Genomic DNA, 21,940 nt, shown 5'->3' with positions numbered 1-21,940 from the left:
TGTTTTTAAGTATTATAAGCATTTGACCCTCAAATGGAAACGAAGTACATCTATAATTTACCTCCATTTTGTCAACTGTGAAGGATTTTAAAAGACAGCCAATAGCCCAAATGAACTAAGAAATGACGTCCATCTGTCATTTTAATATATTCAGAATTCTTCCGCATCTTTCTCTTCTTGTTGTGAACGAGACTGTGACTCATATGACGATCTGGATGAACGGACATGTTCCCTCAAATTCCGTCAATCAGCGAAAGATTCATTCACAACAGCGATGCAAAGCACCGCTATTCTACAGGCAGCGTCTCCGAATGTAAAAGCTAGGCGCATCGCTTATTTGACCTCCACCACACTTACCACATAAGTCGATCCATTTTCATCGGAGCGAACCTCCGTCTCGGGGATGGAGAAATGCATTTTCTACTGTAAGATCACAAGTCTTTGACCGAGATGAAGATGCTGTTAAAAGCGAGAGTGTTCACGGAAAGCCCTCGGTGTTGGTCTGCTGGGACCAAACTGAATGACGGCGAGCTACACTCGCTCCGATTCCCTGTGTAGTCCTGTCCAGTCCAGTCCAGTCCAATCCAGAGCTGAATTACGCCAGGAAAGTTCTTTTCTTGCGACGTGGATTATTTTAAAAACTTTCTTAATGTTCAGGGCTGAACTTTTCCAATAAACATCTAAGCAGCAGCCATGTTGCAACTGGAGGTAATTCCACGTTCATTGTCGGCAGTGTATCGCTAAATCGGTCCTCTCGCTTCCTCGCGCACTGTAAAAGAATGTGGGAGTCGAGTCTGCAAAACACAAAGTGTCGTCGCAAGGCCCACGATCCAATTAACTTTCAGATTACTCCACGTAAAGGTGCTCCGCGGCTGTCTACAGCCCCCGGTCCTACCTACATTGGTACATACGAACGAGTATGGAGAGGAAACAAATGAAGAAACTGTTTGTCGCAGCATGCATTTCGAGATACCGATACTGTGCTCCAACTTGTTAAGGCGTTAAGAAGAACACACATCCGTCTGCATTGTAGCGAAACCTTCCAGCACTATAGATGAAGCCTCTCTGCTGTAATGTATTCAATATGTATCTGCGCACTCCCGAAGCGTTGCAGCAGTCTGGATCAAACCATTCCTCCAGAGCGGCGGGGGGGGTATGCGTAAAAATGTTCATTCGAGATCCTTTGGCATGAACAAGTCGCAAGCGTAGTTTGTAGTAAACAATCTCTCCATAACGACATAAACTTATTTTTATGTAAATGTTTAAACTGAAGTTTAAGATTTAAACGGGCTTAAAAATGGCTGTGTGATACAAGCAATGCGGTTAAGCTGCATCAAAGAGTATTTAAATATTAGCTAAATCGTTTCTCAAAAGAGCAGGTTAAACCATCTTTGTGATTTGAGGTATTTAACGCCCCCTGTCTTTTTTTTCTCTCAGCAAAATGAAAGGAGGTGCTTAACTTTTAGCAAAAGTTTACTTAAGGAGGTAAAACTTTTAAAAAAGATATTTTCTATTAATTTTTTGATGCCCTGTTATGTCTAATACGTTTTTGCAACTTCATAGCAATAAACATGACACAAAAAATTATTAGACAAAAGTTATCAAAATTATTAATCAAAAAGCACCAAAATGGGCAATAGGGTTCAACTTAAAAGTCCCATATCTGAAAGATATTTATTTATTTATTTATTACAGTAACTTTGGTAACAGCTGAATTGTTTATCTTGACAAATGCACTCAAAACTAATTTGTCTAAAATTGGCACATGGAATGAGAATATTTTTTTTCAATGTAATTATTTAAGTTAATTTCCTTATTTTATTTAATTTTTTTTACTTTATTTATGTGTTTATTTTATTTTATTTTTGAGTGTCACTTCTGAGCTGGGGCAGTCCAAAATCCACATTTAAGGGGAGATAAATACATTTTTGTAGCCAAACTACTTGTTGTTATGCGAGGTTAATTGTATGTTTGATAATTAATTTTAATTTTTGACATATTAATTAAACATTAATTAAGTAAATTAATAAAACAACAGGTGATATATGGTTATAATGTAAAAAAAAAAAGTCATCCGTATTCGTGGATGTGCCTTATTTGAAATTTCCAGACTGAATATAAATGGCGATGGTATGGCGACAATGATCTATATCAGTTCAATAACTTGAATTGTGTAAAAGCAATCTGTGTTTTGTCAGTGTTTCGTCTCTATCGAAATTTCACAGTGAGAAATGCAAAATATTTGCGCCGCCTTGTTGACACGAATTGAACGTCACATGATCATCGAGTCACATGACTTTGTTTTGGCGAAAATGGCAGCTAGCGTTACAGCATCTACTATATATTTATGTACTGTTTTTATTGTTTTATTCAATGTATATGTCAACAGCCAGGATACTGACGCACAGGTGAGATTTGCAAAATGACTGTAATGAAATAATACTTACATGCTACAGTAGATAAGTCACAGTGTTGCCATTTGTCATCACTGTCGTAAAGTAAAACATTGAATGTTGTTTTACGTTTTTTAAAGCTCGCCTTTCACCTTTGTTTTCGCTAGTTGTGTCAAATGTGTGAAGGGACTGTACGACAAGACAGTCCTGTCTGGGATTTCTGCCTAACAAAAGGCCATATTAGGGGACGCTGCTGTTTTGGAAATAATACCAGCAATGTAGACACAATTATAGGGTAGGAAAACTTTCTAGTATTCCAAAGTTTTTTAATTATGACATTTATTTTCTATGTTTAACTCTAACTGTTCTGTACTGTTTTAGGTTGGACTTGGCAAACTGCTCTATTAGTCATGTAGAGCACCTGTATAATTCATCCACTACATTCATAATGTATGTACCAGAGCAGGTTTTTTATCATGATAATCTGTAATTTTTAGAACTAAATTGAATATCTGTTGTCATTCTATGTTTTCACAGAGACCTCTCCAACAACCCCATCTCCAATCTGAGCGATTTCATATTTCAGGGTTTCAGCCATCTTACCCAACTGTAAGTTATGCATGAGCACTTTATATCATGTTTATAACATTTAAGTCAGGGGTTTTCAGCTGGGATCTGGAGATCAGGGCGTCCATGACAAAGTTTAGAGAAAAACAGTGTAAGATATATATATATAATCAAAATTAATAAAATAATTTAAAATAAATAATAAAAAGACTAAATACATACATTAAAATAAATACAAATATTTACATAAATAATACATCTGACAGTATGTGCAGTGGAAAGAATGTAATACTGTAACTAATAAAAACTAAATATTTTTCAAATTATGTTTTATGTATATTTATATGATTTATTTCACAGTATAAATGGGGTATTGTGATGATATTCATCCATGGGTCCATGGCATTTAAAAGATCTAAAAGACTGAAAATAGCTTAAACACATTGAGTTAACTTGACAAATCTTTACTTAGTTTACTACCCTCAAAACTGGAGTGTCCAGGGGGCAATGCATCATGGGAGAAGGTTGAAGTGAAAAACAATGCCAAAATCTGCGAAGGACAGAAAAATATTTGCAATCAGACTGTGCAGATGCGTAAGTAATGAATAAACTGGGATCTCAAGTCTTCAAAATGGAAAAAAAAAAAGAATGTATTTCAATGCATTTCTTGATTATGGTTTGTCTCTTCAGCCTGGGATTGCCCTGAAAACTCATTCTGCAGCCCATATGGACCAGGGTTCTTTGAGTGTAGCTGTCTGCATAATTTCCATGGATACAAGTGCATGAGACAGGTGAGACCTCCGTCAAATCATCCCAAACAGGTTGGCCATTACTCCTTTATTGCACACGTTCATTGTTCTTTATGTTTTTAAGTATTATAAGCATTTGACCCTCAAATGGAAACGAAGTACATCTATAATTTACCTCCATTTTGTCAACTGTGAAGGATTTTAAAAGACAGCCAATAGCCCAAATGAACTAAGAAATGACGTCCATCTGTCATTTTAATATATTCAGAATTCTTCCGCATCTTTCTCTTCTTGTTGTGAACGAGACTGTGACTCATATGACGATCTGGATGAACGGACATGTTCCCTCAAATTCCGTCAATCAGCGAAAGATTCATTCACAACAGCGATGCAAAGCACCGCTATTCTACAGGCAGCGTCTCCGAATGTAAAAGCTAGGCGCATCGCTTATTTGACCTCCACCACACTTACCACATAAGTCGATCCATTTTCATCGGAGCGAACCTCCGTCTCGGGGATGGAGAAATGCATTTTCTACTGTAAGATCACAAGTCTTTGACCGAGATGAAGATGCTGTTAAAAGCGAGAGTGTTCACGGAAAGCCCTCGGTGTTGGTCTGCTGGGACCAAACTGAATGACGGCGAGCTACACTCGCTCCGATTCCCTGTGTAGTCCTGTCCAGTCCAGTCCAGTCCAATCCAGAGCTGAATTACGCCAGGAAAGTTCTTTTCTTGCGACGTGGATTATTTTAAAAACTTTCTTAATGTTCAGGGCTGAACTTTTCCAATAAACATCTAAGCAGCAGCCATGTTGCAACTGGAGGTAATTCCACGTTCATTGTCGGCAGTGTATCGCTAAATCGGTCCTCTCGCTTCCTCGCGCACTGTAAAAGAATGTGGGAGTCGAGTCTGCAAAACACAAAGTGTCGTCGCAAGGCCCACGATCCAATTAACTTTCAGATTACTCCACGTAAAGGTGCTCCGCGGCTGTCTACAGCCCCCGGTCCTACCTACATTGGTACATACGAACGAGTATGGAGAGGAAACAAATGAAGAAACTGTTTGTCGCAGCATGCATTTCGAGATACCGATACTGTGCTCCAACTTGTTAAGGCGTTAAGAAGAACACACATCCGTCTGCATTGTAGCGAAACCTTCCAGCACTATAGATGAAGCCTCTCTGCTGTAATGTATTCAATATGTATCTGCGCACTCCCGAAGCGTTGCAGCAGTCTGGATCAAACCATTCCTCCAGAGCGGCGGGGGGGGTATGCGTAAAAATGTTCATTCGAGATCCTTTGGCATGAACAAGTCGCAAGCGTAGTTTGTAGTAAACAATCTCTCCATAACGACATAAACTTATTTTTATGTAAATGTTTAAACTGAAGTTTAAGATTTAAACGGGCTTAAAAATGGCTGTGTGATACAAGCAATGCGGTTAAGCTGCATCAAAGAGTATTTAAATATTAGCTAAATCGTTTCTCAAAAGAGCAGGTTAAACCATCTTTGTGATTTGAGGTATTTAACGCCCCCTGTCTTTTTTTTCTCTCAGCAAAATGAAAGGAGGTGCTTAACTTTTAGCAAAAGTTTACTTAAGGAGGTAAAACTTTTAAAAAAGATATTTTCTATTAATTTTTTGATGCCCTGTTATGTCTAATACGTTTTTGCAACTTCATAGCAATAAACATGACACAAAAAATTATTAGACAAAAGTTATCAAAATTATTAATCAAAAAGCACCAAAATGGGCAATAGGGTTCAACTTAAAAGTCCCATATCTGAAAGATATTTATTTATTTATTTATTACAGTAACTTTGGTAACAGCTGAATTGTTTATCTTGACAAATGCACTCAAAACTAATTTGTCTAAAATTGGCACATGGAATGAGAATATTTTTTTTCAATTTAATTATTTAAGTTAATTTCCTTATTTTATTTTATTTTTGTTACTTTTTTACTTTATTTATGTGTTTATTTTATTTTATTTTTGAGTGTCACTTCTGAGCTGGGGCAGTCCAAAATCCACATTTAAGGGGAGATAAATACATTTTTGTAGCCAAACTACTTGTTGTTATGCGAGGTTAATTGTATGTTTGATAATTAATTTTAATTTTTGACATATTAATTAAACATTAATTAAGTAAATTAATAAAACAACAGGTGATATATGGTTATAATGTAAAAAAAAAGTAATCCGTATTCGTGGATGTGCCTTATTTGAAATTTCCAGACTGAATATAAATGGCGATGGTATGGCGACAATGATCTATATCAGTTCAATAACTTGAATTGTGTAAAAGCAATCTGTGTTTTGTCAGTGTTTCGTCTCTATCGAAATTTCACAGTGAGAAATGCAAAATATTTGCGCCGCCTTGTTGACACGAATTGAACGTCACATGATCATCGAGTCACATGACTTTGTTTTGGCGAAAATGGCAGCTAGCGTTACAGCATCTACTATATATTTATGTACTGTTTTTATTGTTTTATTCAATGTATATGTCAACAGCCAGGATACTGACGCACAGGTGAGATTTGCAAAATGACTGTAATGAAATAATACTTACATGCTACAGTAGATAAGTCACAGTGTTGCCATTTGTCATCACTGTCGTAAAGTAAAACATTGAATGTTGTTTTACGTTTTTTAAAGCTCGCCTTTCACCTTTGTTTTCGCTAGTTGTGTCAAATGTGTGAAGGGACTGTACGACAAGACAGTCCTGTCTGGGATTTCTGCCTAACAAAAGGCCATATTAGGGGACGCTGCTGTTTTGGAAATAATACCAGCAATGTAGACACAATTATAGGGTAGGAAAACTTTCTAGTATTCCAAAGTTTTTTAATTATGACATTTATTTTCTATGTTTAACTCTAACTGTTCTGTACTGTTTTAGGTTGGACTTGGCAAACTGCTCTATTAGTCATGTAGAGCACCTGTATAATTCATCCACTACATTCATAATGTATGTACCAGAGCAGGTTTTTTATCATGATAATCTGTAATTTTTAGAACTAAATTGAATATCTGTTGTCATTCTATGTTTTCACAGAGACCTCTCCAACAACCCCATCTCCAATCTGAGCGATTTCATATTTCAGGGTTTCAGCCATCTTACCCAACTGTAAGTTATGCATGAGCACTTTATATCATGTTTATAACATTTAAGTCAGGGGTTTTCAGCTGGGATCTGGAGATCAGGGCGTCCATGACAAAGTTTAGAGAAAAACAGTGTAAGATATATATATATAATCAAAATTAATAAAATAATTTAAAATAAATAATAAAAAGACTAAATACATACATTAAAATAAATACAAATATTTACATAAATAATACATCTGACAGTATGTGCAGTGGAAAGAATGTAATACTGTAACTAATAAAAACTAAATATTTTTCAAATTATGTTTTATGTATATTTATATGATTTATTTCACAGTATAAATGGGGTATTGTGATGATATTCATCCATGGGTCCATGGCATTTAAAAGATCTAAAAGACTGAAAATAGCTTAAACACATTGAGTTAACTTGACAAATCTTTACTTAGTTTACTACCCTCAAAACTGGAGTGTCCAGGGGGCAATGCATCATGGGAGAAGGTTGAAGTGAAAAACAATGCCAAAATCTGCGAAGGACAGAAAAATATTTGCAATCAGACTGTGCAGATGCGTAAGTAATGAATAAACTGGGATCTCAAGTCTTCAAAATGGAAAAAAAAAAAGAATGTATTTCAATGCATTTCTTGATTATGGTTTGTCTCTTCAGCCTGGGATTGCCCTGAAAACTCATTCTGCAGCCCATATGGACCAGGGTTCTTTGAGTGTAGCTGTCTGCATAATTTCCATGGATACAAGTGCATGAGACAGGTGAGACCTCCGTCAAATCATCCCAAACAGGTTGGCCATTACTCCTTTATCGCACACGTTCATTATCCTTTAACAATTGCAGGGCGAGTTTCCTATAGTTAAGGTGCTTGGGATACTAACCGGATCTACAGTTGTGGTTTCATCTTTACTCTGGTTCACACAAAGACGAAAGGTCAAGAACACTTGAGTTTTAAAGAAAACTGACTGTTGGGCTGACAGTGGAGCCACAAAATGCTTCAAGCTTACTGAAAATGGTGCAGGAGACACCAAAGAGTTTAATACACTGGATGGTATGAACCATCTGCTTGTTTTTTATACTTGCCAAAAGCAGGTTTGCATGACATTATTATTTTTTTAAACGTTAAAAGTTTGCACATAGTTTGTGTTGAATGTTTTACTTTCTATTTATACATTTTTTGAAAGCTTTCATGAATACTGTCACATTTTCACAGACTTGCTAAGGCTGGTCTGTAAAGGGAAAACTGACCGTAGACGGACCTCGCCGATTGTGTTTGGAGGGCAGCCACATTTCTGACTGATCTTTAGACTCCTAAACACGTCAAAGTGAAGCACTCATGTATTATAACAATGATTATTAAGGACAAATATTTTGTGCTGCTTTAAGACAAAAATTATCTTCATTTTTAAAGATGTTTACTTAAGCGTTTACTTAAAAATTTGTGTTTTTGACATAGAAAAATAATTAATTTTACAGGAGATGGGGACATGGATGTTGTAGGACTGTTGTTATTTGTGAAAAATGTAGATCGTTACTGCCACATCCTGCTGTTTACAGATGTCACATGTTATATCCTAACTGATGATCCTTCAACCTCTGTAACTATGCTTTTCTCTTTTTGGCAGCGTAAGAGTGTAAAAGGGAATCTGTTCCATCTGAGATGTATAGACAGACACACTATTAGTAGAGTACTGACATACGTAAATGACATTATGTGGGTTTTTGTCAATAATGTAGTATTGTGGTAGGGAATTCAGCATGTACCTTGGCAGCCTGGTACCTAAAATAAAGATTTGTCACAATATCACAAAGAATCAGCCAACAGTAGTTTTTTTTGTTTGTAATTTTTATCTAAACCATTTATTTTTCTGTAGCGTTTCCAAGGTTTTGGGAATACAAACAAAACCTCTTATGCAACACATTCAGCTTTTGCATGATCTTACACACATTTGCACCATGTTCTTTTTCCCTTTTCACATCTATGAAAGGGCTTCGGCAACAGAAACTATCCAAAAAAGGATGATAGATGTTTATATCTATACACTCACCATGATGGGCCAAAATTGAAAACACAGGGTTTACAGACACTTTCTTGAATTTCGTGGATCTGACACAATAACAAAGCTATCTGACATTCTTGATCTTGTGTACAACAATTCTAAGTATTAATTTGAGAATTTTCCAAAGAAAATCTCATTAGGTGGACTTTTTTAGAAACTGGAATTGGACCAGTTATACAATTTGAAATTAAATAGATCCCACTAGTGAGGACATAAACTGTGGCTTTATTTGAAAAGCTTGTTCCATTTCATAGATATGTTTATTGGGTGCCAGAAGCCCGTGTGCACAGATTCTTATGTGCAGATGCAAGAGGGAAGCAGAACCGTGTTCGTCTGCTCTTCACTGATCTACGTTCTTGACTCGCAGTACCACAGGCACAGAGGTGCAGGGGATCATGCCCAAGTCAGTGATTACAAGGTCCACAAAGTCCGGTGGCGTCACGTCATACACCAAGTTCAGAAGCCCCAGTGATTTAACAGTCTGCCAGTTCTCTAGGTGGGTCTTTCCATTTCTGGTAACAATCAGGTCATCAGGGTCATCTGTAAAAAAAATATATATATATATATTAATGTTTATTTTTGTGTGTGTAAATACCTATATATGTCACTTATAAAATAATAGTAAATTCACCAAACAAGCTAAACATCACAGAGTTACCTAATTCATTGGATACAAAAGAGTCCGTCTGTACTCGTTCACAGAACTTGTAGGTCTCACAGCAGACCAGCACTGGTACATTGTAGGCTTTTGCTACCAGGGCAATTTGGGAAGTTCCCACACGTGACATCACATATCCATTAGCAAGGAGTGCATGGGCACCAAGAAATACCTTGGATACCTGGAAATAAGAGTGCAGAGTCCAGGTTCTGATTCAGCATTCAGATAATGTTTTTAATGGCAACATAAAGGCCAGTTAACTTTAGTGCAATCACACTACCGCTCAAATGTTTTTTTTTCTGGAAGGAAATTAAAGGGGTCATGATGCTGCTAAAAAGAACATTATTTTGTGGAGGCCGGAGGCCGGGCTAGAGTGAGCTGAGGCGGCGGGGTCGAGAACGGCGCGCCCGGCGGATCCGAGCGGCAACCACATGTGACGGACCCCGGGCTGGATATCGTCCTCTTTTGGAAGACCAAACAAAGTAGTTTCGCTTTCACAACGAAGCACACAGCGTCTTCACGACATTGCTGCAGCGTCAACAAAACTACAGTGAGACTAAAAGTTATGCCTTCTTTCTTTGCGTGAACATTTGGGCGGAGTTATGCAAATCTTCCCACATAGTGAGGTAGATATGTGGGGGCGTGTTAGAACGAGCCGTTTTAGGTAGGCGTGGCTGACTCTGAACTTTTATAAAGAATATCTCTTTGGATTTGAGACTTTAGTCTTTGCAACTTTACAGATCTTCTTTATGCACCAAGAGCTTGTAACACTCTAAAGAGAAAGGAAAAACTGAAATCGCATCATATGACCCCTTTAATACTTTTATTCAGCATTATATTGATCAAAAGTGACAGTAAAGACATTTATCATAGATTTCTATTTGAAAAATACTGTTCTTTTGAACTATTCATCCTGAAACACAAAAATGAAGGATCATGTGACACTGAAAATTGGGAGTAATGACTTCTGAAATTTCAGCTTTGCCATCACAGGAATAAATTACATTTTCAAATATATTAAAATAGAACAGACATTTTAAATTGTAATGTTACTCCACATTATTGCTGTTTTACTGTATGTTCGATAAGAGGCTTTTTCAAAAACATAAAAAAAAATCTTAGTGACCCCAACCTTTTGAACAGTAGTGCATACTATAATTTAACACAACAATCTAAACATTCAGAACCTTGCTGTGCCATATAATCATTTGAAATAACACTGTAACTGCCATCTAAGAATGTCCGTAATAAATGTGTACGTATATAAAGTGCATAAACTCTTAGTGTTCTTAAAGAAAGTGGTTCAATTTGGTAGAGACTGATAAAACCAAGCAGTTATCTTTGTTCTATTAGCACCACTTCAGTTGCTACTGTGTATTGTTAAGAACGAAAGTACCAAACCATAATTAAGTTGTATTTTTAGCTACTGCTAATGTCACTCACATAATCAATCCTTTGAAGGTACATGCACTTTGGTATGAAATCACCTTACCTCAAAATGAGCTAAAAATAAAAAGTGCTGGCAAAAAGCTTTACTGAAAAGAATGACTCACTTCAGGCAGAACGTAGGACAAGGCAGATACGAGCACGTAAGTACATCGGATGCCTTTCTTCACCAGACGCCTCAGCGTCTCTCTGCCCTCCAGTCTGGGCCGACTGTCCACAACTATGACTCTGAACTTCCTCTGCTTTTCAAAAGCTTCGCACAGAATGTGGTTGACAAGTGAAGAGCTGGAAAAACACAATAAAGGCACTTCTGAAACACTTCTGAACGAATCCAGACTATTACAGAATTACATCAATTAACTGAAAAATCTTACCAGCCATAAACAAGAATGACATCTCCATTACTTATCTTCTCAATAGCATACTTAGAAATGGCTTCAGAAGCCAAAATGATCTTCTCATTTATGTAACTATCAATACATGCCTGCAGTTCCCCTTTGGCCTGTTGAGAAAACATTGCTTTTAGAAATTCACAGGAAGAATACTGTTACTGTATATTAATGTCTCTAAACTAGTAGTCTCGCGTAGCCATGGCAGCTTACATTGGCCAAGGCCCGCCCATGAGGCCGTTTGACCAACATGTCAAACAACCAATCACAGTTCGTTTCGTTCATCGTCACGTTTCGGGGCGTGGAAATGTCACCACAATAACAGACCGGTGTGTAAAACTCTCGGGACGTGTTTTAAAGATTCTATGATGCGAACTTTACATTTTTCACATACTTTTGAGAATCCAGCGTTTAGTTGATCCTGATAGGCGCTCGTCGTCACGGTTGTAAACACGATGTCTTTCTTATTTCGTGAGGGGGTTTGGCGGCATGGCAGCTTTGTTTCCAGGCGGAACGTTAAAGAACACGACACACACGTCTCCCGGAAATCCTGTATAATTCAACCAATCCAATGACGACTTCGAAACTCCTGAAGTTTTTCCACTTTTGTGTGCCATATGCATCAGACGTTTAGCCAACGGTCCGTGGGCGTGACGTCTGAGGCTGAGACTACTAAACTAGTGACTCTTAAATATTTTTACCTCTTCTTCTTTGCATTGACTTGGTATATTTGAGATTTCCTTCTTGATGTATTTGATGGCATTGCCCATGCTGGCCGAAAGGGGTCGACACTGGCTGAGAAAACTGCAGGCGTAATGAGAATTTGCAGTGTTTGTTAAACATCTGTTTCCATAAGATCGGAGATCAAATAAAACACATCTACATCTGAGCTCATGCTATATCAATTTTCACAAGGAAGAAGGTGAACCTGATATAGGGCGACAGCTTGTTCACAAGGTCCCTTGACAACTCCTCATTTGGAGGTGTGTTATAGTCTTGAATAACCTATAAAAAATAATTGAAACACTATTTCAATCCAAAATTAAGAACTGTTCAGCTATTTTATAGGTTTTATTATGTATTACCTGTTTGAAGGCATGTAGTAGGGCCACAGATCGAGCATTGGATCCTGCTATAATGCCCTGAGAGTACTGCAGGCCCAAGCGAACAATGGATGGGTGAATAACTGTGGCAGGGATGCTACAAAATAAACCATATCAAATAATAAGTCAACCAACTGAGTCATCTAGGTTATTTAAGCTTAATTACTAATATGTCTCTCCCGAAAAAATAAAAAATGTAACTGTAAAAATGTGTATTTATTTTTTCCACTGAGGTCTACTTATAATGTTGGTAAAGATTATGCCTATTTTAATTTTTCATGATCATTTATCTGAGACCTATAATTACATGGCCTAATATTAGAATATCTTAGATTCAATCATTTTAAAAATAAAAGGCTTCCTGAGGAGGAAGTTTTAATTCTTTAAGTTACAGTATGTTTCAAGTTACACGACTGTTCAAAAGTGTGGGCACAGTAATATTTTTTTTAAGAAACTGATGCATTAAACTGATCAAAAGTCACCATAAAGACTTTTATATTGCTACAAAAGATTTCTATTTCAAATAAATGCAATTCTTTCGAATGTTCTCTTCATCAAAGAATCCTGAAAAAATGTGTAATGATTTCCATAAAAATCAGCACAACTGTTTTCAGTATAGATGTTAATAAGTGTTTGTTCAGCACTAAACCAGCATATCATAATGATTTATGAAGGATTATGTGACAGCGAAGATTGGAGATATGACTGCTGAAAATTCAGCTTTGATATCACGGGAATTACATTTGGAAAATATATTCAAAAGCAGTTATTTTAAATTGTAATAATATTTCACAATATTACTGTCTTTACTGTATTTATGATCAAATAAATGCAGCCTGGATGGGCATAAGAGACAAAAAAAATCTTACCAGATTTACAAACAGATTTCCACTTATATAACCCCGTCAAGACAAAATTATAACTAATGTAGAAGATACATTGTTTACAATACCTGATTTGCTGGGTGGGAGGGTTTTTCCGGCTGTATTGGTGGAGATGTGAGAACAGGCTGACCTTGTATCCATAATCTGACCTCAAAGGAACCTAATAGAGCAGAAAGAACAACAGCATTGGATGTGAGTATTTTGTTCGCTCTAGGTCAAACGCTCTGGAGGTCACATCCTCCCTCCTCATGTCAAGAGCTGAGGCTGCAACAGAACACTGTGCATGAAGACATACACGACACAAATGTGCACAAATGAAGAACGGCTCCACAGTAGACTTTGAAAGCTTTATACTAGTGTTATAGAGCTACACCTAATAACATAAAAAAGTAAACTAAAATCACACCCACATAGGACATCTAGCTCATCACATGAACACAATGTAATGATAATAATCACAATGAAATCACCTCCAGCCGACATTAAAACCAAGAAGTGTCAATAACTTTCACCAAGAATAAAAACACATTACACAGAGAAAGAATTCAACAATACACTGCACACAAAAGTGTGGAGCCAGACCTTAACTCCAGTTATATTTAAACCGCATCCCTGCCCTGACTTCTGGAAGACATGGGAAGGACCTGGGTTAAAAAACACTGCAAAATGGATCTCAGAAAACACCTGGATGAATCCATCATCTGTCAATGGGCGATAATCAGACAACAGGCAAATCATGACTGTGGATTTGTCTCACCTGCTGCCTCTCAAGCTTTTTGGCCAACTTCTTCAATGCAGCAGGGTCGTCCACCTGAACGTGCTCTGGTAACCTTTTCACTACTAACAGACAAAAAAGAGAAAGGAAATAAAAATAAGGCTGGGTAATTTTGCTTATCCAAATCATAAAACATCTGTAAATATGTGTGTTGGCAAATGTGTGTTTATATGTGTGCATTTTTAAATTCAAAATAAATACATGTATTTTTAAATATATATACACATTTGTTTTTAATGTGACACTGAAGACTGGAGTAATGGCTGCTGAAAATTCAGCTTTGATATCACAGCAATAAATAACATTTTAAAATATATTCAAAGAGAAAACAGTTATTTCGATTTACAATAATATTTCACAATATTAATATTACCTTTTTTTTTTAAATCAAACAAAAGGGTGAGCATTTAAGAAACTTCTTTCAAAAACATTTAATCGTATCGACCTCAAACTAAAGAATGTTTTTTTTAGGGATGCAACGAAATGAAAATTAACAAAATGAAACACTGGGCCGAAGGCCGAATACCTAAAATGGTTTTTCATGTTTTTTCCCAATGTATTTTGCCAATTTTTTTTCACCATTGCATAAATTAAATAGCCAAAATGTGCTTTTTATTGTTTTGTCTTGCTTTTCAAAGAAATAAAAAATAAATTACAGAACAACAATTTAACTTAAAATTAATAAGTTAGTAAAGTAATATTTTTGTCCATTTTTGAGGCCCCCTTCTTGAATCAGGCATGTATTTTTTTACTGTATAAATAAATGCAGTCTTGCTGTGAAGCCGAAACCGAACAAAATTAAACACTGGGCCGAAGGCCGAATACTGAACACGGTTTTTCGAGTTTTTTTGTTCCCCATGTATTTTGCCAAATTTTTTTTCACCATTGCATAAATTAAATAGCCAAAATGTGCTTTTTATTGTTTTGTCTTGCTTTTCAAAGAAATAAAAAATAAATTACAGAACAACAATTTAACTTAAAATTAATAAGTTAGTAAAGTAATATTTTTGTCCATTTTTGAGGCCCCCTTCTTGAATCAGGCATGTATTTTTTTACTGTATAAATAAATGCAGTCTTGCTGAGCAGAAAATAATTATTTTAAAACATTAGAATATATTACAGATCCCAATTTGAACACTATGGGCCAGTTTTACGTGCAGTGAAGAATTAGCGCTGAAAAGGAGTGGACAGTTATTTTTGCGCCTGAACTTATTTAATATGCATTTGTAGGAGTTTCCCTTTCAGACGCAAAATTTATGGGAGGAGAGTATTCAAATGAATCACGCAATGTGATTTACTAACGTTTGTGCTCGTCAAATTACTGGCATTTGCGCCATTATTTAACACCCAAAAGAAGCATGTCTTAAACTTTTTTGCGCTTGAAATGGCTGCAATTATTGTTGCTGGAGGAGGCACCGCAGAGAACAGAGAGCGCGTGGTAGAAGGGAGAGGATTTTTTCCACACATATTAATTTATTTGGAATGCCAGAAGAACACATTATCCAAACATATCGTTTGCCAAGCCATGTTGTTTTTAATTATAAAAGATGGTTGGCCTCTGGTTCTTTTAAACATACTGAGGCATCTTTATTTCTTTATTCTTTATTTGCAACTATGCTACTTTGCGCTGCGCTTGATGTATTGCGTTGGTCGATATGTAAATGAGATGTTGCGTCTGTGTTCTTTAATTTGTATGTTGTTAGTAAATCACCTGCAGAAATTTACATGCCCATCGGCGCTGATTTGGAATTACGCTCTCGCACTAATTTGCCCTGTTTAGTAAAACTGGCCCTATGTGTAAATGTTATAATAAATGTATTAATAGAGCTGTTGTAATTATTATTATCATTGTTATATTTTTTATTTTACAACAGTAAAATTACAATACTAACATTTATGAATGTTAAAGGAGTTCTTTTTTTTCTCAGGTTTTATTTTGGCGGAAACCCGCAGGAAGACCTCAGTTCTTCTTTTTGTTGACAACAGCAGATTTATAAATGATTCTCATTACGAATTTGGGAAGATGTCTGTCGTATGTATTGCATTGTCACATGCCTTTAAAAAATTCATAAAAATGTTACTGAGCAACTGACGAGTAACACTGTTTCAGCACAGATTTTCCACGCTCTGTGGACTTTGAACTGGGGCTAACAAGCAGATAGCACCACAAGCTTGTGCAGCGCTGTCAGAATACATGAAATTCGTGCGTGTATTAGAAAACATAACATTCGGCAGTTTATTAACTAATTGTTTAAGGCCATTTCGCGATTTCAATCATCATACAGTAACCAGCAACAAACACCCCTTGCTCTTCTCATCGGACACATGCCATGCAGTACTAAACAGTCTCTTGCTGTCGGTGCTTGTAATGATTTTTGCGTCTTTCTCGGACAGTTTTAAATGCTGCCACACTGCCGTCATGTTTGCTGCGTTTTGGTTGCTGAACATTCGGTGCTTCCCTATTATTTTTTTTTTATATTTGAAACGGACAGTTTTAAATGCTGCCACACTGCCGTCATGTTTGCTGCGTTAGTGCGCACCTCTATTTGATCATGTCACGTCATTGTTTGTCATTGTACAATTTATTCAGTCTTTTTGCTTATTTGGACTGAACTTGGATAGAGCTTTGTTTTTGCTATTTTCGGCCAAATAATTTTGGTTGCTGAACATTCGGTGCTTCCCTATTATTTTTTTGTTATATTTGAAATGGAGGGAAAAAAATAAAAATGGCTGCAAAAAAAATAAATAAATACTGGAATGGCTGATTATATTTGGGTCACTCTGTAAATGCCCAAACTTCCCACCCTGGAATAACTTTTTAGAAGCAGTGAATTACCTGGCTGAAGCTCATTAGGGGTAGCTTTAGGCTTGCTGGAGGCAGATTGCTGCCCCCCTTCTTTCTTGCCCTGTTTTGATGCTCGATCTGAGTCTTGCCGTGCCCGACGCTCTGCTCGCAGTTCCGCTTTGCTCTTGGCAGGCTTCTCTGCAGCCGCAGGAGATTCAGAAGCAGATGCATTTACAGGTGCAGGAGCCGCTAATGAGATAAAAGGGTCAAACAATTAAAAAGCACTCAAAAAACAGACATTAGACTTAGGCTTGTGTTTACACTTGGCAGGTTTGATTAGATTTAAATTAACTCTGCTCTGTTAGTGTGATTTATTTGAGTAAGCGTGGACACTGCCATTTGAACTTTGATGCACACCAAACAAACTTCCAAACAAACTCTGGTGTGGTTCAACAAACAATTGATACCTCGTCATAGGGGGTCAGAGCTTCATTTGTGTGTACGGAGGAATTCCAGCTGCTGTTTTGACCCAATTTCACATTTCAAAAGCACTTTGTAAGCTGTCAGCTGGTAAAAACACAACCATATGTACACATGTACAATACACGCATTTAGCCCAGCAAACTGGATTGATTTGGATGTTTGGTAAGCTCTCAAAATATACCTCATAAAAGCTGTCCAATCAGGTTGCGACCGTATCGTTATGTCTTTTGTTTTTGTATTTTTAAGTTCAGTGAGTTCTAAGCGAACCAGAACTAAATAGAGAATAAAGAGAATAAAACTACAAGTGTAAACACACACTAAAAGCTTATTAAACAGTAATCATACAGATTATTATATACAGTAGTAAAAAAAATACATTTGTTGTTGTTAACATCTTTCTAATCTATCCTAAGAAAAACAATAGACAATTCTGAAACTATTAATAATATTAATCCAGTCTAAATCAGAAAATAAATTACAGCCTCAAAAATAAATATTTTTTGCCCAGTTATCCCTATTTACATTTACATTTACATTTAGTCATTTAGCAGACGCTTTTATCCAAAGCGACTTACAAATGAGGACAATAAAAGCAGTCAAAACTAACAAAAGAGCAACAATATATAAGTGCAAATGACAAGTCTCGGTTAGCCTAACGCAGTACACGTAGCAAGGTGTATATATATATATATATATATAATACACACACACACAAACAAAGAAAAACAAGTAGATAGAATAGAAAAAAATAGAAAGCTAGTTTTTGTTTTGTTGTTGTTGTTTTTTTAAATAAAGAATAAAAAAAATTAAAAAAAAGATAAATATTGATAAAGTAGAATTAAAATAGAATAGAAAGTGTTAGAGTTAGAGGGTCAAATAACTGTGAAATTATATTATGAATATATATTAAATTAATATTTAAATTTTGAATCAAAATTAAATTAGTTTTAATAAACTTTAGATGCAGGAAAATTATTTTGAAACAGCAGCAAAGCAGGCTGAAGTACCTTTATGTGCTGGGCTCTGTGTGGCAGGTTTTGACGGAGCTGGTACTGATGCTTTCTCTTTCTCCTTTTCCTTCTCTGGAGGACCCTTGTCATCTTTTTTACTCTTTTTATGCTGCTTCTTCTCTTTCCTAAGACGCTGCTTTTCTTCTTTGGTCAATTCCTTCCCTTCATTCTATAGATAAAAAGAGGGGAATCACAGTTTGCATGATTTTAAATAGTCCGGTGTCAATGTAAATGAACAGACTGTCCCTTAAAACCTAGCCTGCATTTTGGGCAACTAGACCTTCCATGTCTGCTGAGAATGTGGCTATGATGCCCAAAATGCTGTCCAGATAGGCAGCTCTCCAGGTTTTGAGACACAGCCATTGTGTTTGTGATATTTTGTAAATAACGAACAGAAACACATTTTGTAAATTGAAATACGATTAATGAAACGATATTGTGAAATTATATAAACATAAAATAAAGACTTGACCTACCTTTGCCAGTGCAATTTCGTGCAACTTTACATCTCCATCTGTGACACAGGTAAGCATATATTTAAAACGCATCCAAAGTTAAAACTGTTCTTTATTTGCATAAACACTAGTAATAGAAGATACTCATTTACTGAGAAGTCAGAAGTTTGAATTAATAATGTCTATGATGACAAAAATCCTCTTGACACTGACTTTGCAGTGTTATTTCATCATGCCGTCTCACTCGATCTTTACCAAACTAAAGAACGCTGCAGAGAGATTCAGTTCGTCTTGCAAAAAATCCAGTTACATATGCAAACATCAGGGAGCATCGCAACCGTGTCTATGTAGTTTGATTCCAATGTGTTCCAAATGACAAAAACAGCATGCTGTAATTTCCACTATGCATATGTCATGGCAGAGTGACGATTAGCGGCGTAACCCGCGGCAACACGAGCTCTCCGTTAACGACTATAAACGACTGCTTACTTACGTGTTTAATTCAGTAACAGCACACGTTAAAAAAAACGTCTTTCAGTCTTTATATTTTACCTGTAGCATTGTTGATGCTGTCAACCTGTCTCCCATCCGAGTCCGCCATGTTTCATTTCTTCGTGACTTCGCACTGGTAACTGATCTGTAAAGCAGTCGGGATGAATTACGCCGCCCTCTAGCGATTGAAAGGAGTGAGTTGACTTTTCTTCCTTTTTTTTGTGTATATCATTCATGAACGTATTATTTGTACAATTAAAAATAGTATAAGCTGCAGGCATAACAGTAAAATAACGAGTACAGTACTTGTTAACATAGATTTAGATGGAAGTTTAGCATGTCACACCGTACCCAAACACCCAAGATGAAAAACTTCCGGTCACCTCTTTTATGAAATAGACGGAAAACAGTCGCTTTCAACAACAACACGTTCTCGTCGTGTTGAAGAAGAACAAAAAGATTTAAAAAAAAAACGAAAAGGTTGTTGTCAGAAGTGGGATTCGAACCCACGCCTCCAGAGGAGACTGCGACCTGAACGCAGCGCCTTAGACCGCTCGGCCATCCTGACATACTGTACGTAATTACGTCATCACGTTAAATAGTAATAACACATTGATAACGTCGTTTTTTCACTTCTAGTACAGTTTTATGCGTTAAAATGTTGTTGTTTGCGACTTATGATTAAATTATACAATTAAGGATGTTTTATTAAATTACTTTTAAGTATTTACGTTACCAATAACTTGTAGATATGTGATCAAAAACTTGTTAAGGAATGAATTGAAATAAGCGTCCTTATTTAATGAAAAACAGTCACTAACAACACCATTTCAATGTATAAAACGACTAACCGTGACGATCACCGGCTTAACCAACTGCGAAATATGTTTGCTAGGTTCTCTGTTACCGTATATGTTGCTACGTTTTCACTTCTGCACATTTTACCTGTAGCATAGTTGATACTGTCAACCTGTCTTCCATCCGGGCCCGTTATATTTCATTTCCTAGCAACTTTTCGCTGGCAAACCGAGTCTGAAAATTATTTGGGAGCGACTACACTCGGTTGTGTCACTATCACACAAACAGTTGCCTTTCACTCTAACAAATGTAGAGTGACGCATTTAGTACTAATTGAAGACGATACATCTTCGTTTCGAAGCACTCCAGAGCCCTCTGCTGGTCAAAGATATGTTAATATAATGCTGAAAAGCAACATGCTGTAACAGACACAAATGTTTGGAAATTACGGTCACATTAATTTTTACAAGGGTTAGACTCCCTTCTAATATAATTTTAATGTTTTATTTGTATACTAATGTAATATTTTATGCTTCAATAGGTATATTCTGGTGAAATACAGCTTGCTTGCCTACAGAGGCCCCTGCAAACATGTCCATGCTGGCTTTTTGCAGGCACAGTGGGCTAGGGCCAGCCCACACCAAACCTAAACAGGCCCAGTGCGAGCTTGCCCAGGTGAGACCCACAGCTTTGGGCTCACCGCGGGCTCTCTGTGAGTAGGCCACACTGGCGGACTGTCCACATTAATCCCATGATGGCCCAGTTTAGGCCAGCCCGTTCTGGCCCAGATCAACTTTTGTATCGTTTGGGCCCATGCAAGTTTTGTGTAGGCAGCCCTGTAATGCAACTAACACAAACAACATTGACTGGCCATTCTTTAGCCATTCAATTGAACTGGAATGGCTCAAACCAAAAGAGACCTTTTCAGAACCTGTTGTTTCATATAGGCCAGGGATCCTCACATCTGGCTCACAAGATCCACTTTTCCTGCAGAGTTTAGTTCTAACCTTAATCAAACACACCTGAGCATGCTAATCATTGTCTTCAGGATCATTAGAAAATCACAGTTTGGTGAGTTTGATCAAAGTTGGAGCTAAACTCTGCAGGAAAATGGATCTCACGAGTCATATTTGAGGTGTAACAGACATGAGCCTGTTAATAAGAATTTTGTGCGCAGTTTTCTTCTACCATTTTAGGTTTCCTCAAAGCAGGGGTCTGCAACCTTCAACGTCAATAGAGCCATTTTGTCCCCTTTCCCACCGAATAAAATTCACGTGGAGCCACAACATATTTGATCCCCAGATAAAGATAACACGGTTTATAGCTAAAGTGTTATATTCAGTTATGTTACAGGGCATGGGGAGTAGCAATCACTTCAGAAGTGAGGGGGACAGAAATGTCAAATGTAGTAATAATAATAATAATAATAATAGGCCTATTAATATTTATTTATGTACTGTATGTCTAATTGACAAAAAAAAAACGTTCTTATCTCTTACTTTTAATTGGCTAAGATATAAAATACACTGCTGAACAATAACCAATCATTTGTCTTCTATAATATTTTTGATATATATTTTAATAATGACAAATTTATGGTTATGATTGTATAATCAGTATAATAGTTTATATACTACAAACACTTTTTTCCATTTTTATCACAGAATAAGGCAGAAAATATATTTTATAGCTTCTGTACTGTAATTAATTCTATGTCAATGTATCACTGTATCATTCATATAAAAGACTTGAAAAATAGGGTTGGGCCGATAGACGATGCCAT

General features: G+C 36.6%; 3 protein-coding genes and 1 non-coding gene across 5 annotated transcripts; 2 read left to right on the top strand and 2 right to left on the bottom strand.

Annotated features, from left to right (window-relative positions):
• The first annotated feature begins 2,263 nt into the window (after window positions 1-2,263).
• LOC107697316 (all-trans retinoic acid-induced differentiation factor-like) lies at window positions 2,264-7,755 on the top strand. Its single transcript, XM_016498044.1, has 7 exons — window positions 2,264-2,408; window positions 2,561-2,688; window positions 2,775-2,843; window positions 2,931-3,002; window positions 3,433-3,554; window positions 3,651-3,751; window positions 7,679-7,755. The coding sequence occupies exons 1-7, from the start codon at window positions 2,277-2,279 to the stop codon at window positions 7,697-7,699; spliced, it is 645 nt and encodes a 214-aa protein (XP_016353530.1). The 5' UTR covers window positions 2,264-2,276; the 3' UTR covers window positions 7,700-7,755.
• LOC107697315 (all-trans retinoic acid-induced differentiation factor) lies at window positions 6,092-8,599 on the top strand. The gene is made up of 7 exons (XM_016498041.1): window positions 6,092-6,237; window positions 6,390-6,517; window positions 6,604-6,672; window positions 6,760-6,831; window positions 7,262-7,383; window positions 7,480-7,580; window positions 7,663-8,599. The coding sequence occupies exons 1-7, from the start codon at window positions 6,106-6,108 to the stop codon at window positions 7,765-7,767; spliced, it is 729 nt and encodes a 242-aa protein (XP_016353527.1). The 5' UTR covers window positions 6,092-6,105; the 3' UTR covers window positions 7,768-8,599.
• Window positions 8,600-8,681: 82 nt separating this feature from the next.
• LOC107697314 (translation initiation factor eIF-2B subunit delta-like) lies at window positions 8,682-20,450 on the bottom strand. 2 transcript variants are annotated; one of them, XM_016498040.1, is made up of 14 exons: window positions 20,305-20,450; window positions 19,420-19,504; window positions 18,889-18,926; window positions 18,410-18,581; window positions 16,971-17,168; window positions 14,117-14,199; window positions 13,428-13,519; window positions 12,458-12,572; window positions 12,301-12,377; window positions 12,074-12,176; window positions 11,358-11,485; window positions 11,091-11,268; window positions 9,538-9,718; window positions 8,682-9,419 (listed from the first exon to the last, which is right to left on the bottom strand). In XM_016498040.1, exons 2-14 carry the CDS (start codon window positions 19,466-19,468, stop codon window positions 9,220-9,222), a joined length of 1,614 nt encoding a protein of 537 aa, XP_016353526.1. In that variant the 5' UTR covers window positions 19,469-19,504; window positions 20,305-20,450; the 3' UTR covers window positions 8,682-9,219. The 2 variants fall into 2 exon arrangements, with proteins under 2 accessions (XP_016353526.1, XP_016353525.1); XM_016498039.1 differs by lacking the exon at window positions 20,305-20,450 and adding an exon at window positions 19,743-19,895.
• On the bottom strand, window positions 19,845-19,927 carry trnal-cag (transfer RNA leucine (anticodon CAG)). Its single transcript has one exon. It is a non-coding gene; the product is annotated as a tRNA-Leu (tRNA).
• Window positions 20,451-21,940: the final 1,490 nt, after the last annotated feature.

Source organism: Sinocyclocheilus anshuiensis, unplaced genomic scaffold, assembly GCF_001515605.1.
Source record: "Sinocyclocheilus anshuiensis isolate Anshui unplaced genomic scaffold, SAMN03320099.WGS_v1.1 scaffold1578, whole genome shotgun sequence".
Classification (NCBI taxonomy): domain Eukaryota; kingdom Metazoa; phylum Chordata; class Actinopteri; order Cypriniformes; family Cyprinidae; genus Sinocyclocheilus; species Sinocyclocheilus anshuiensis.
The sequence above is the reverse complement of the archived record's forward strand: the minus strand, read 5'-3'. Positions and strand labels throughout refer to the sequence as shown.

Bases quoted from the DNA above. Each gene is read 5' to 3' on its own strand.
- LOC107697314 (XM_016498040.1), bottom strand. From the start codon at position 19,468: ATGGCGGACTCGGATGGGAGACAGGTTGACAGCATCAACAATGCTACA. The intron at 14,200-16,970 runs GTAATTCACTGC...TTTGTCTGTTAG, and splicing joins CCCTAATGAGCTTCAGCCAG to TAGTGAAAAGGTTACCAGAG. The intron at 12,378-12,457 runs GTAATACATAAT...TATTTTTTATAG, and splicing joins TACTACATGCCTTCAAACAG to GTTATTCAAGACTATAACAC.
- LOC107697316 (XM_016498044.1), top strand. From the start codon at position 2,277: ATGATCATCGAGTCACATGACTTTGTTTTGGCGAAAATGGCAGCTAGC. The intron at 2,844-2,930 runs GTATGTACCAGA...ATGTTTTCACAG, and splicing joins TCATCCACTACATTCATAAT to AGACCTCTCCAACAACCCCA. The intron at 3,003-3,432 runs GTAAGTTATGCA...ATCTTTACTTAG, and splicing joins TTCAGCCATCTTACCCAACT to TTTACTACCCTCAAAACTGG.
- LOC107697315 (XM_016498041.1), top strand. From the start codon at position 6,106: ATGATCATCGAGTCACATGACTTTGTTTTGGCGAAAATGGCAGCTAGC. The intron at 6,238-6,389 runs GTGAGATTTGCA...TGTTTTCGCTAG, and splicing joins GCCAGGATACTGACGCACAG to TTGTGTCAAATGTGTGAAGG. The intron at 7,581-7,662 runs GTGAGACCTCCG...TAACAATTGCAG, and splicing joins GATACAAGTGCATGAGACAG to GGCGAGTTTCCTATAGTTAA.